This window comes from Dromiciops gliroides, chromosome 1, assembly GCF_019393635.1.
Source record: "Dromiciops gliroides isolate mDroGli1 chromosome 1, mDroGli1.pri, whole genome shotgun sequence".
Taxonomy (NCBI): domain Eukaryota; kingdom Metazoa; phylum Chordata; class Mammalia; order Microbiotheria; family Microbiotheriidae; genus Dromiciops; species Dromiciops gliroides.
The window spans coordinates 743,643,654-743,657,721 of NC_057861.1; the positions used below are offsets into that span (position 1 = coordinate 743,643,654).

Here is a 14,068-nt window from a genome sequence, read left to right on the forward strand (position 1 = left end):
GGAACTAAATCAAATTTATAAGAACCCAAGTCATTCCCCAGTTGAGAAATGGTCAAAGGATATGAACAGGCGGTTTTCTGATGAAGAAACCAAAGCTATCTATTCCCATTTGAAAAAATGCTCTAAATCTCTAATGATTAGAGAGATGCAAATTAAAACAACTCTGAGGTACCACCTGACACCTATCAGATTGGCTAAAATACCAAAAAAGAAAATAATAAATGTTGGAGAAGCTGTGGGAAAATTGGAACACTAATCCATTGTTGGTGGAGCTGTGAACTGATCCAACCATTCTGGAGAGCAATTTGGAGTTATGACCAAAGGGTGATAAAGCTGTGCATACCCTTTGACCCAGCAATACCACTTTTGGGTCTTTTTCCCAAAGAAATCATGGATTGGGGAAAGGGACCCACATGTACAAAAATATTTATAGCTTCTCTTTACGTGGTGGCAAGGAATTGGAAGTTGAGGGGGTGCCCATCCATTGGGGAATGGCTGGACAAGTTGTGGTATATGAATACAATGGAATACTATTGTGCTGTAAGAAATGATGAGCAGGAAGAGTTCAGAGAAACCTGGAGGGTCTTGCATGAGCTGATGATGAGTGAGATGAGCAGAACCAGAAGAACATTGTACACAGTATCATCACCATTGAGTGTTGATCTACTGTGATGGACTATATTCTTCTCACCAATGCAATGGTACAGAAGAGTTCCAGGGAACTTGTGATAGAAGAGCATCTCAAAATCCAAGGGAAAAAAAAAAAAAAGAACTGCGGAGTATAGACGCTGAATGAACCATACTATTTCTTTTGTTTTTGATGCTGTTGTTTTTTTCTATTTTGAGGTTTTTCATCATTGCTCTGATTTTTTCTCTTGTAACATGACTAATACAGAAATAGGATTAATGTTCTTGTGTGTGTGTGTGTGTGTGTGTGTGTGTGTGTGTGTGTATAACCTATATCAGATTGCCTGCTGTCGAGGGGAGGGGGGAGGGAGGGAAGGGAGGGAGAAAAATCTGAAATTGTAAAGCTTGTATAAACAAAAGTTGAGAACTATCTTTACATCTAACGGAAAAAAATAAAATACTTTATTAATTAAAAAAAAAAAAGAAGTGCTGAGGTCCAGTGTTTCTGAGTTCTACTCCAAGCTCATCTGCCCAGGATCAGAGACCCCATGGGGGAGGCTTCCACAGGCATCCCTGGGAAGTGCTGTGCCAGCTCAGTGAGGAGTGAAGGTTGGGCAATTAAAAATGACCGAAGAACTGTTTATCTTTTCCAGCTCTTTGGATGGCTCTTCTGCAAAGTACACCCCAGCACTGTTGTTTTTGCCATATTAGCCATCATGTCAATACAAGGTTCAGCCAACCTGCAGCACCAATGGAGCATCATTGGGGAGTTTAGCAATTTGCCACAGGAAGAACTTATAGAATGGATCAAATTTAATACCAAACCAGGTAAAAAGGTGCTTTGTTGTGTCATGCTTTGTCTTTTCACATATAATTTTTTTAAATGATCACAAAGGTTGTTTCCTTTCTTCTAGGAATGAATATTACTAAGCCATCCCAAACCAAATGAATTATATATCTTATTTTCACAAAAGATTAGGGGGAAATTATTATACAAACTCACATAATAATTCATTCATTGACATCTCTCCTCAATTTTAAATTTTCTAATTTTAATCCAAATTCATGTTACCTTTTAAAATGTGTTTTCATAATCATATTTAATTGTTCTTAACAGTACTATATTACCAGCTCACTGAACTTTTAGTTCGCATTTATCCTTTATCACTCAGGTGTACCCATGGCTGGTTGTTCTCCATTTGGCATTCGTGTGTGTGTGTGTGTGTGTGTGTGTGTGTGTGTGTGTGTGTGTGTGTGTATTTCTCCCCTCTTGCTAGGTTTAGTTTTAAAAAATTATCCCTGTTTTTGTGTTTTCTTTTTTGTTTGTTTTGTTTGTTTTTTGCAGGGCAATGAGGGTTAAGTGACTTGCCCAAGGTCACATAGCTAGTAAGTGTCAAATGTCTGAGGCTGGATTTGAACTCAGGTTCTTCTGAATCCAGGGCCAGTGCTTTATCCACTGAGCCATCTAGCTGCCCCCGTTTTTGTGTTTTCTTAACCATTCTCCACTATAGCAGTTTCTTCCTGGGAAATGTGCAAATTTATAACTGTTCTGTTGCTTGCCTACATGTCACTGATGAATAACCTGCATGGCAACCAAGGCCAGAGCTGAGCGCTAATCTAGGTTCTTTCTGTGTTCCTTGAGAGGCATCCTGGTATAGCTGATGGAGCGTTTGGTCAGGGAGTCAGGAAGATATGGATTCAAATCCTACCTTTGATGCTTCTTAGCTTTGAGAGCGTTAGTGAGAGTACCAGGTAGTGAGGCTTAGCTTCCAACTCATCTGCCAGGTTAGAAGCAGGTGCTGATTTGGGTTGCTGAAGGAGTGCTCAGCATGGATTTTAGTTCCATCAATAGATACTTCCTGTTACTCTTTGCTCCCGTGACTCTGTTTTCCTTTGATTTTTCTTTCTCACTGAGTTTTCATTTTCTGGTTTCCTTTGTTGGATCTTCTGTCCATCCCCTAAACGTGGGCCATTACCAAGTCTCTGCCCCTGCCTTTTTACTCTTTGTTGGCTCCCTCATCAACCTCTTCCACTCCCATAACTTCTGTCATCATCAACCCTGGGCAGATGATAGGAGGCTGAGTGCTCAAGGGGTATCTCAGCTACCTCCTACCTGGGTGAACTCACATGGCTCATGTCCTCTCTGGTTTCAGGTTCTTTGTTCAATAACGTTTGACTGACTCACTTCTGAGGTTCTTTTCTGCTCTAAATCTGTGACACTATGATCCCCAGATCTCTCCAGACCCATGCCCTAGTTGCATATTATTAGCTGTATATGGGATGTCTGACTTCCACACCTACCCCAAGAGAGATCTTCACCTTCTAATTTCCTCTTTTCTTTCCATGGGACCAGCATCCTTCTAGGGAGCTTGGCTTAAAACATCTTTGACTTACCTTCCCCTGCCCATTAATCCTGGCAGTTCTCCTTAGGCAAACAACCCCTTTCTTATCCTTCTTGTCCTCGCTATAGCCTAGTGTTTCTCAAAGACAATTGCACTCCCACTGTCACTGTCTTATCTATTACATCTGGCCTGGACCTCTGTAGTAGCCTCTCAACTGCCCTCTCTGCCCCGTTTCTGTCTGCCTTTGACTCCGTCCTCCACCCCACAGCCAGAGTCCAGCTCTCACCTTGTTCTTTCCATGGTCAACAAGAGCAGTGTTCATGTCAGTGGTTTTAAGATTTACAAAGTGCTTTCCTCACTACACCCCTGCCAAGTAGATAGTGTAGATATCATTATTTCCATTTTACAAGTAAGGACTCAGAGTCAGATAGATTAAATGACTTGCCCAAAGTTACCCAAGGAAGAAGTGGCAATGCCAAAATTCACACTTATGTCTTCTGGCTCCATTCTAGGACCCTTTCAACTAAGTGCCTTGGCCATCTTCCTGGCTTCCCCATTGTATGTAACCGTAGACTCCTGAGCCTGATATTCAAGGTCTTCTAAAGGTGGCTTGCCTTGGGTTTTTTAACCTTATTTTATACTATTTCCCTTCATCCAGGCTGGACTACTGGTCACTCATAAGCTTTCCTTTCTCCCTCATGCCTTCCTACATTTGTACTGTCACCCACACCCAGAACGGGCCAACGCCTTCTACAGAAGTTCCATTTGACAGGCCTTTGTTCAAGACCTAGGTCAGATGCCAGATTCCTCCTCTTCCTTGACTTCCTTCTCCCTTCTCCCAATAAATTTTCTCTCTGAAGATTCTTGTATTCTCTTTGACCTTTCCTTTTTACTTATGATATATTAATACATATTTTTTACTGGTCTGCCAAGCTACACACACACACAGGATAAGAGGCAGTATTGTGTTTTATTTTTGTTTCTATAAGAGTTAGCACTTTGGTGCTTGTTTGTGAAATACTTAATAAATGTTTATTGAATTGAATTCTTGAACTTTCCTTTGATTACAACCTTCTAATTATGCATCCTTTGACCAAAAATAATTTTCAAATAATATGAATAAAGCTATGGTCTGAAAATTAACTTTAACAGTAAATAAAATTTTAGTTTAATTGTATTTATTAGATGTGTATATAAATGTTTTTTGGCTGAATTTAATTTCATTTGAAAAAATTCTAGTTACAAACCAATTTTTATATATTTTTGGTTTTGCGGGGCAGTGAGGGTTAAGTGACTTGCTCAGGGTCACACAGCTAGTAAGTGTCAAGTGTCTTGGCTGGATTTGAACTCAGGTCCTCCTGAATCCAGGGCTGGTGCTTTATCCACTGTGCCACCCAGCTGCCCCCTATTTTGATATATTTTAATTATTTCTGAGAATAGTGTTCACAGGTTCCATTTTGTTAAGCTAATCCTATTGTGATAAGTTCCTTTCTGTAAGTATATTAGAAATCCACCTGGAAAAAGTGAATTGGTTGTGGAAGGTGGTATTGAAATATCAATTATTGAACATTTGAAGGAAATTTAATATGTCCATAGTTTATTCATAATAGGATTGATAGTTTGAAGGCTATTTTTGTTTCCCCAGAAAGAAGATAAGTAGTAAGACAAAAAGAGAGAGATGTTCAGTAGTATATTAGGTTGAACTTCATATGTCATGCAGTGCCTTGTATATAGACAGTACTTAATAACTATTTTGTTGAGTTTAAATTGTCGAATTAAGCAAATTTAAGTATCTGTAGACAATATAAGAAATGTGTGACTCCAAGCATCCTATTAGCTAAGTCTTATATATGAGATTTATTATTATTCTTATTCCTAGAGCAGTTGGGCTTTTTATACAAATAAGATCCTTATGAAGTTATCTTGTATGCTCAAAAATTATTACAGACAAGAGCCACTTTGCCTGCAATGTTTTTCCCCTCTAATAGAATTGGGAAATACAACTTATGAAGAATGTAAATTACTAGTGTAAATTTATCTAAACATCCTAATAAACATAGTAATTATCTGAAAATTGAGTTTAGTGTACAATTATGTAAGGTTGTTTACTTGGGTGACACTTGTGCAAGTAAAGTAGCAGCATGTTCTCCAAGCAGAGAGCTAGAACTAGAATGGAAAATACTGCATGTCCATGGCCGACACTTCTCACTAGGGAGCCATTTCTGAAGTGTGGGGGGGACAGCAGCATTTCACAATTTACTTATGTTGCCCATTTTCCTTTCCCCTCATCAGTAGACAGAACTTATGTCTAGTAACAACTGGAATTCGGAGATAACATTTAAATTGATATCTAATTAATTTACTATATCAAATAAGAGTGAGAAATGTTGAGACGTAAAGTAAACTTTTTAATATTTTAGGCTGGGGAAATTAAAATCATTGCATCAATACAGTTTGGCATGCACTTTCCCCTTGCTTGAGCTCTATGTGACTTAGTGCCTTGAACTTGCATCTCCACATAATATGTATTTTCCTGAAAATCTTTTGTGTGCCCTTCTGCACCTGAAACAATGGCTCGGATTTGTCTAGGTCCCATTTTTTCCTCATTCACATCTTGTTCTCTTCAGTTTTAGAGGATGCATCATCTTTTGGGTACATGAGATCTTCAGAATGTTGAATTGTGCTTTCCAAAAATAGTCTCAAAAGTCTTTTTTTTTAAAAAATTCAATTCCTTTGCTGGCTTCCTTAAACCCCATTCGTTTCTGTGATGTGAATTTTATTCTATTTTCTTATGCTGTAGAAGAAATTAGTGGCAGTGTTATACTTCTCTATATTAATTCAAGCATAATAAATTGAAATTTATATTTAATTTAAAAGGAAAAGGTTCTGAAGCTATGGGCAGAACTGAAATTATTTCCTTTGGAAATTGATCTCTAGTGGCCTCTTGTTTTTCAGATGCTGTTTTTGCTGGTGCAATGCCTACAATGGCAAGTGTTAAACTTTCTGCACTGCGACCCATTGTTAATCATCCCCATTATGAAGATGCAGGCTTAAGGTCAGTGTTGCAATTTAGTATTATTCCTTCACACTTGAACAAAATCTGAGTTTTGTCTTTGGGGCTAGAATTTAGAAGTCAGCATAGCAGACAGTAATGTGGAGTGTTCTTTTTTGTTCCTGTAATTAGAATTGCAGATGAAAATCCATTTAAAGGTATTATTCAAAGACCTTTGACACATGCCATTGTCCCAATTGGGGTGTAGAGTTGGGCCTACATTTTTTAAACCAGTGCCAGGATAAAACAAATTTGTCAGAAATACTTTTCAGTCTGGGCCCCAGAATACAGACTGTCCCACACATCTGAGAATTTGTCATCAGGAGACAAATTGTTTTGACTGTAAAGCCAAGAAAACTTTTTACTAAGGCAGGGATCAATTGTGATTTGTCCTAACTTTAATGGATGGGAATGGGCGAATTTAGTTCAGACAATCACTAGGTACACTTCTGTGGACAAGAATCCCTTAGAAGAAATGGAGGATCCCCCACAGTCAATAGAAGAGTGAGGAAAGCAGTACTGAGGTATAATCTCAAAAATGCCCAAATAATATAACCCAGTAATACAAGTCTAGGATCCAAGCACTGATGCTGAAGAGGTCAGAGTTTATCGGTTCTATGAGGGACCTACAACATCTTCTAGAAATAACATCAAAAGAAAAGATGTCATATTCATCATAGGAGATTGGAATGCTAAAGTAGGAAATCAAAAGATAATTGCAATATGACAGGCAAGTTGGCCTTGCAAGTACAAAATGAAGCAGGGCAGAGACTGATAGTCATAGATAACTTGACTGCTTGTCAAGATAACTCACTGGTCATAACAAACACTCTTTTTCAACAACCTAAAAGGTGACTCTACACCTGGACAGCACTAGATGTTCAATACAGAAATAAAATTGATTATGTACTTTGTATCTAAAGGTGAAGAAGCTCCACACGGTCAATTAAAACAAGGTCTGGAACTGACTGTGGCTCATATCATGAGCTTCTTATTGCAAAATTCATACTTAAATTGAAGAAAGTAGGGAAAACCACGAGGCCATATAGGTGTGACCTAAGTAATATCCTTTATAAAAATGAAATGGAAGTGTGAATAGATTTAAGGGATTAGATCTGGTAGTTAGAGAGTGCCTGAAGAACTGTGGACAGAGGTTTCCCATACTGTACAGGAGACAGCAACAAAAAACATTCCAAAGAAAAAGAAAAGCAAGAAAGCAAAATGGCGGTCTGAAGAGGCTTTACAGATGGCTGAGGAAAGAAGGAAAGCAAAAGGTAAATTAGAAAGGGAAAGCTATACCAACTGAATGCAGAATTCCACAAAATAGCAAGGAGAGATAAGAAAGTTTTCTTAAATGAGCAATGGAAAGAAGAAAACAATAGAATTGGAAAAACAAGAAATCTCTTCAAAAAATACTAGAGATATCAAGGGAAAGTTTCGTCCAGAAATGGGCATGGTATAAGACAAAACTGGTAAGGACATAACAGAAGCAGAAGAGTTTAAGAAGAGGTGCCAAGAATAAACAGAAGAACTATACAAGAAAGATCTTAACATCACCGATAAACACGACGGTGTGATTACTAATCCAGAGTCAGACATCATGGCTAACAATCAGGCTCGTGGAGGTGATGGGATTCCAGCCGAGCTATTTAAAACCCTAAAAGGTGATGCCAGCAAATTTGGAAAACTCGTTGGCCATTGGGTCATGCCAGTCCTAAAGAAGGGCAACACCAAGGAATGTTCAGATTACCTAGTGATTGCGCTCATTTCACACAGCAGCAAGGCTCTGCTTAAGACTCTGCAAACTGGGGTTCAGCACTAGGTGAGCCGAGAATTACCAGAAGAACAGGCTGGTTTTGAAGGGGCAGAAGAAGAAGAGATTGGTTTCCCAGTATTAGCTGGATTGTGGAAAGGAAGGGAGTTCCAGAAAAAAGCCTGTTTCTGCTTCATGGACCACACCATAACAAAATGTGGCCAGTCCTCCAAGAGATGGGAGGACCAGATTATCTTGTCTCCCAGAGAACCTGTCTGAGGACCAAGAAGCAGCAGTTAGAACTTAACATTGACGTTGGAAGCAGAGTATGACAAGGCTGGAGATGTTCACCTTGTTTACCTAACTTATGTGCAGAGTGCATTCAGCACAATGCCAGGCTGGAGGAAGTAGAAGCTGGAGTTAAGTTTGCCAGGAGAAATATCAACAATCTCAGATATGCAGATGATGCCAATCTGGAGGCAGGAAGTGAAGAGGAATTAAGAAGCCTCTTGATGAGGGTGGAAGATGAGAGTGTAAAAGCGGGTTTGAAACAACATAAAAGAAAACAAGGATCTCAACAAATGGTCCCATCATTCATGGCAAAGAGACGGAGAACAAATGGAAGCAGTGTCAGATTTTATGTTCTTGGGCTCAAAGATCACTGCAGATGGCAACTGCAGTCATGAAATTAAAGACATGTTCCTTGGAAGGAAGGTGGCAAATTTGGAGAGCATACTAAAAACAGAGCGAGCTTCTTGCTGACAAAGTCCCAGCCAGTCAGCACTGTGGTTTTTTCAGTAGCAATGTACGGTTTGAATAGTTGGACCAGAAGGAAAGCTGAGTGCCGCTGAACTGGAGCTTGCGAATTGTGGTACTGGAGAAGACAGCAAGGAGGTCGTCAGTCGGTACTTAAATAAATTAATTCAACTGTTCACCGAAGGTCAAACACAGAAGCTGAAGCTTAAATACTCTGGTCACATAATGAGAAGACGGGACTCACTGGAAAAGATCCTGATGACGGGAAAGATTGTGGGCCAAAGGAAAAGGGAAGAGCAGAGGATGAGATGGAGAGTGTCATGAAAACACTGAGCACAAACCTGGACAGACTCCAAGAGATGGTGTAGGATAGAAGGGCCTGGTGTGTTATGGTCCAGGGGCTACAATGATTCAGACAGGACCACAGAAAGACAACAAAGGGAGAAGCCACACTGATGAAATCAGAGCACTTTGGACATATGAAAATGTGTATCATTCAGAGAAGGAAACAAGTCAACAGTGAGGTTTTTAAGAAGAAAAGACAGCTATGGTCAAGAAAATGATAAACCAGAGGGCAGACTTTATGTCTTCCTGAAATATCACTGTGTAATCAAAATGGAGTAAACACTTTGCAGTGTTGAGTATCTACGGCTTTGAAAACCAGAATTATTATTCTAAAGGAAATATTGTAATCTACAGTTTGTGACAAAGTGAAACTGCATTTAGTAGCAGCAAACAAAGCTAACGTGATGAATTTGGAGGGGGCATTTATGAAATGTGATAAGAGATTCAAGTTCAGAGGAAAGACTGGGTCTGGGAAGATAGGCCTCTAAGTTATCTGCATAAAGATAATAATGAAACCCGGGAAGTTTGTGTCATCACAAAAGAGAAAGTAGAGAAAAAGATGAGAAGAGAGCCTAGGATAGAATCTTGGGGAGCACACCCCTCCCACCCAGGGGTGGCTCATGAGCCAACCAAGGTGACAGGTGAGGAGGGGTTGGACCATCCAGAGGAGTGTCATAAAAACCCCTAGAGGAGGAGAGGGTGGGCATCAGTGTCACATGCAACACATAGGTGCAGAGGAGGAGAGCTGAGAACAGAGTTGTTTGCTATGTCTAAGATCATAAGTGACTTTGGAGAGAGTTTCAGAGGAGCAATGAGGCCAGAAGCCAGGATGCAAAGGCTGTGAATGTAGACAGCCTTTGGGGGGCGATTTAGCTGGAAAATGGAGAAAAGGCTGGATTAAGGGCAGGGTTTGAACTTGAGAAAACTGCGGGAGGCCCCTCCACAGTTGTCTAGTGCAGCTCATCCTCTGAAGGAACCGCCCCCTAACAGCTGACAAGCAAAGTCTCTGCGGAAAGGGTGAGTCCTCCATTTGCTGGGGCAGGCCTTTCCTCTTTAGGGTGGCTGTAGTTGTATGGAATTGGTTCCTGCCTCCTTCATGCATGTCTTCTGCTATGGGAAGGGGTCACTTCCAGGACAGACAGATAGTAGAGGAACCTTGATGTCTTCTGAGACCTAATTTCCAAATACTCATAATTTGGCTCCACACAGAGTGACTATGCCCCAAGACCCCCATTTTGGCCCTGTAAAAGCAGGTAGTTAAATAGCCACCTGGGGAGGAAGACACCAGTGCCTCAGGCCGGTGCCAGCTGGAGCTAATCAAGCCCAAGGCTTCTCTGGCAGTCTGCCCAAAGATACTTCTGCTCCCATTACCAGAAAGTGAGGGAAGCTGACCATCCTCCTGCTCGATTACTCCCCTCACCCCCAACTGCATGTTATTCCTTTGTGACTCATTTTCCCTTGATGTTCACTTTAAGCTGACTTGTCTAAAAATGTTGGCGCTACCCTGGGGTAGGATGGTAAGCCATAATCTTAAGTGGCCTCTCTCACACGTGTCCCTTTCTGTCTACCTACACAGCTACCACCCGAGCAGAGGCAGTCATTACCTCTGTCCTGGGACATCGAGGATAGTTCTTATTGGCCTTATATCAGCCCATCTTCCACACAGGTGCCAAAGGGATATTCTTAAAGCAGGGTCCAACCATGCCACTCCCTACTCAGAATGCTGCCATAAAGGCCTGCCTGATCTCGCCCCAGCCCCGCTTTCCCCTTCTTCATGTGCTCTGTCCAGCATTCCCTCTCCTGTCTGTACGCCTTCACTGACTGCTCCCATTCATGGAGTGCACACCTTCCTCTCTGAGAGACCTTGGAATCCCTGACTGCCTGCAGCGGGGCTCCCTTGAGGCCCTCCCCCATCCCCGAGGAGCAACACCTTCCATTCCCAGAGTGCCTTTTATTCCTGAACACTCGTTTTCCTTTGCCTGTGTTGTGCTGTTTTCTCTCACAGAATAGAAGATCCCCGGGGGAAGAAATTGTTTAGTTTTTGTCTTCCTTTCTTCAGGGCCTGGGATATCGTCAGTAAGCACTTATTAAGTGCCTACTGTTTGTCAGGCACTGAGTTAGGTAGTAAGAATACAGAGACAAAAGTGAGAGATGCCTCCCCCAAGGAACCCACATTCCTAAGGGAAAACATTGAGCACATGTCAGATGATGTAAGCATGTGGGTTATTTGACAAGGAGTAACAAGAATGTCATTCATTCCCCCCCCAACCCCCAAGAAGCCTTCTCTGTGGTGGCCATTTCCATTCCTATTTTAAACATCCATATGGGCATGTATTGAGGAGTCCGTGTTTGCTTATATAATCTCCATCCATAGAAATAACTAACATTTATAAAGCGACCTAAGGTTGGTAAAGCACTTTACAAATAGCGCCTCATTTGATCCTCACAACAGTCCTGGGAAGTAAGTGCTTTGATCATCCCCATTTGACAGCTGAGAAAACTGAGGTGGACAGGCTATTGTTATGAATAAAATAATAATGCCTGCTATGTACTAAGCACTGTGGGGTTTTTTGTTTGTTTTGGTGTGTTTTGGTTTGGGTTTTTTGGCAGGGCAATGAGGGTTAAGTGACTTGCCCAGGGTCACAAGCTAGTGTCAAGTGTCTAAGGCTGGATTTGAACTCAGGTCCTCCTGAATCCAGGGCCAGTGTTTTATCACCTAGCTGCGCCCTATGCTAAGTGTTTTACAGTTATTCTCACAACAGCCCTGGGAGGTGGGTCCTGTTATCATCCCCATTTTCCATTTGAGCAAACTGAGGCAAACAGGTTTCAGGACTTGCCCAGGGTCAGACAGCTCGTAAGCGTCTGAGGTCAGATTTGAACTCAGATCTTCCTGAAGCCATACCCAGCAGACAATCTATGCACTTCCTAATGACTTTATAACTGTTGTCATTTAAGGTTAAATTGCTGGAGGACATAGGGACCCTATCTCTTTTCCTACAGCCTACTTGGTCTACATACAAACTCCTAGCAATTCTTTTTTCTCTAAGCTATATGCACTCAGGCCTTTGCTTAAGTGTAGAATAGATGTAAATGGAAGATTAAATCATGTGCCTGGGGAAATGACATTCTTCAAATGGTGTTTTTTCAGAAAACCAGATGGGTCACATGACCCCATAGTAGGAGAGCCAGCCTTGACTCCACGGCCTCTGACTCGAATGTCAGACCTGCCGCCCACCCACTCTGTGGTCATGGGAGGATCCCTTAAACTCTACCCACTTTTCTAAGGTTCTACTCCCATTGACATTACAGCTCCCTCTGCTTTGGGCTTCCAGATTTCCCAGGAGCTTCTCTTGCTTCCCCCTTGCTTTGGGCCTGCCACGTGATCATCACTCCAGCTGTGTACCCCTTCTCATAGTAGCTGCTCTCCTTGTCCTTCCTTCTCTGTTCTAGAACCACTGACTTTCTCTGCTTTGCAGAGAACCTGAGAAAACCCACCTGCATTATAGGAGATTGAGTGGACTTTAATCTTTTTGATGGGGCTGAATGAAAGGATTATATTTTTCCTTTATAAATGTAGCTTTTAATTTAGTATCTTTAAACTGCTGTCTTTTTCTTTTTCATCTGAAAAATCTTTTGCACAATTGTTTATTTTTAAAGGGCAAGAACAAAAATTGTTTACTCAATGTACAGTCGAAAAACAGCAGAAGAAGTGAAGCAGGAATTATTTAAATTAAGAGTGAACTATTACATTCTAGAAGAGTCATGGTGTATTAGAAGAACCAAGTGAGTATATAACAAAATTAATATTCTACATTCATTGAATCATAAAAAGTTAATTTAATCCATTGATAGTGTTTCATTGCCTAATGCATTTGATGCACTATGTGTCAAATTCACTTAATATTCTGGGAAAAAATTAAGTTAAAGAAGTTCCACTTAGCTAAATTGATTCACAGTGGGCTTTTTAAAAGTTTAGATTTAAAATATTTTCTATTTTCATAGTATCTGTAGTTTTAGTACCCTAGCATTGGCACAGAGAATCCAAAAATTTAAATTTATACTTGATTTTGATTTTTCTTGGCTTTTATTTGGATATGGTATGTTTGCTTGAGAGATTCCATTAAATGAACAAAAGTCCTGAAATATCGCTATGATTCTCTTACAGAAGATTTTCCAAGCATTCCAGGTTACCCTTTTTTCTTTTTCTTCCCTCTTTATGTGGGCCATCAGTGGCCCTTTGAAATGCCCAGATTTTTAGTAAATAAAGCTTCTCTCAGAGACGTTTTTCCAATTCTGGTGTTTTCTTATACATTATGTACAAATGTACACGTGTGCATATGTGTATTTATATCTATGTTTGCCAGAGAATTTAGTACTAGAAAAATTCTTCTGGACCCTGGAATAATCCTCTTACTCTACTGATGAGACGTCTCAGACCCAGATAAGCCAAATGACTTTCCTCAAATCGCTTAGCCCATTCACACTAGAGATGGGCCTGGATTCTGGGTTTCCAGACTTCCAGAGTGTGTGTGTTTGTGTGTGTGTGTGTGTGTGTGTGTATGCGCGCACATGTAAATTTTAAACCATTGCAATCCTTCTTTTTTGTAGGCCGGGTTGCAGTATGCCTGAGATTTGGGATGTGGAAGATCCTTCCAATGCTGGCAAAACCCCATTATGCAGCCTCTTGGTAAAGGACTCAAGACCTCATTTTGCCACAGTATTCCAAAACAGAATTTACAAAGTGTTGGAAGTTATTAAAGAACGATGAATGCTACTTGAACCACTGTAGTTGAAAAAAACCACGTTAGAAATTGTTGGTTAACCTTTTGCTATTAACTCATTAAGATCATTTTAATTTACATCTCAAAAGTTTTATAGGAAAAATTTCAAATATAAAACATTTTAGTTTAAAAATTTGTCAACCAGATAATAATTACTTTTACCTTTATTACATAGTTTCTGTTAAAGTTGTGCCCTGGAAATTTGCTATGCAAATTATCATACACTTACATATCACATGAACAAATATCCATCCCACAAAAATTGAGCAAAGGGCCTGTAAATGGAAGTTGACAAGTTGTAGCCCTTGAAATAGGGTTGGTCCTGGGATCCTCGGCCCTGCTTCCTTCTTTATCCTTTCACAACTCCAGTACTTATCACCCTTTGCTACCAGAAGGTGAACAGGGCAAGAGG

The 14,068-nt window shown here is 40.5% G+C and overlaps 1 protein-coding gene across 1 annotated transcript in view; it reads left to right on the forward strand.

Moving 5' to 3' along the window:
* Positions 1-13,649, forward strand: part of LOC122735647 (probable C-mannosyltransferase DPY19L1) — a 123,946-nt gene extending 110,297 nt beyond the window's left edge. Inside the window, exons 19-22 of the mRNA XM_043977361.1 lie at positions 1,281-1,455; positions 5,925-6,024; positions 12,533-12,658; positions 13,484-13,649. Coding sequence (XP_043833296.1) covers positions 1,281-1,455; positions 5,925-6,024; positions 12,533-12,658; positions 13,484-13,643 — 561 coding nt within the window. The 3' untranslated portion in view covers positions 13,644-13,649. The remainder of the gene's footprint in view (positions 1-1,280; positions 1,456-5,924; positions 6,025-12,532; positions 12,659-13,483) is intronic.
* Positions 13,650-14,068: the final 419 nt, after the last annotated feature.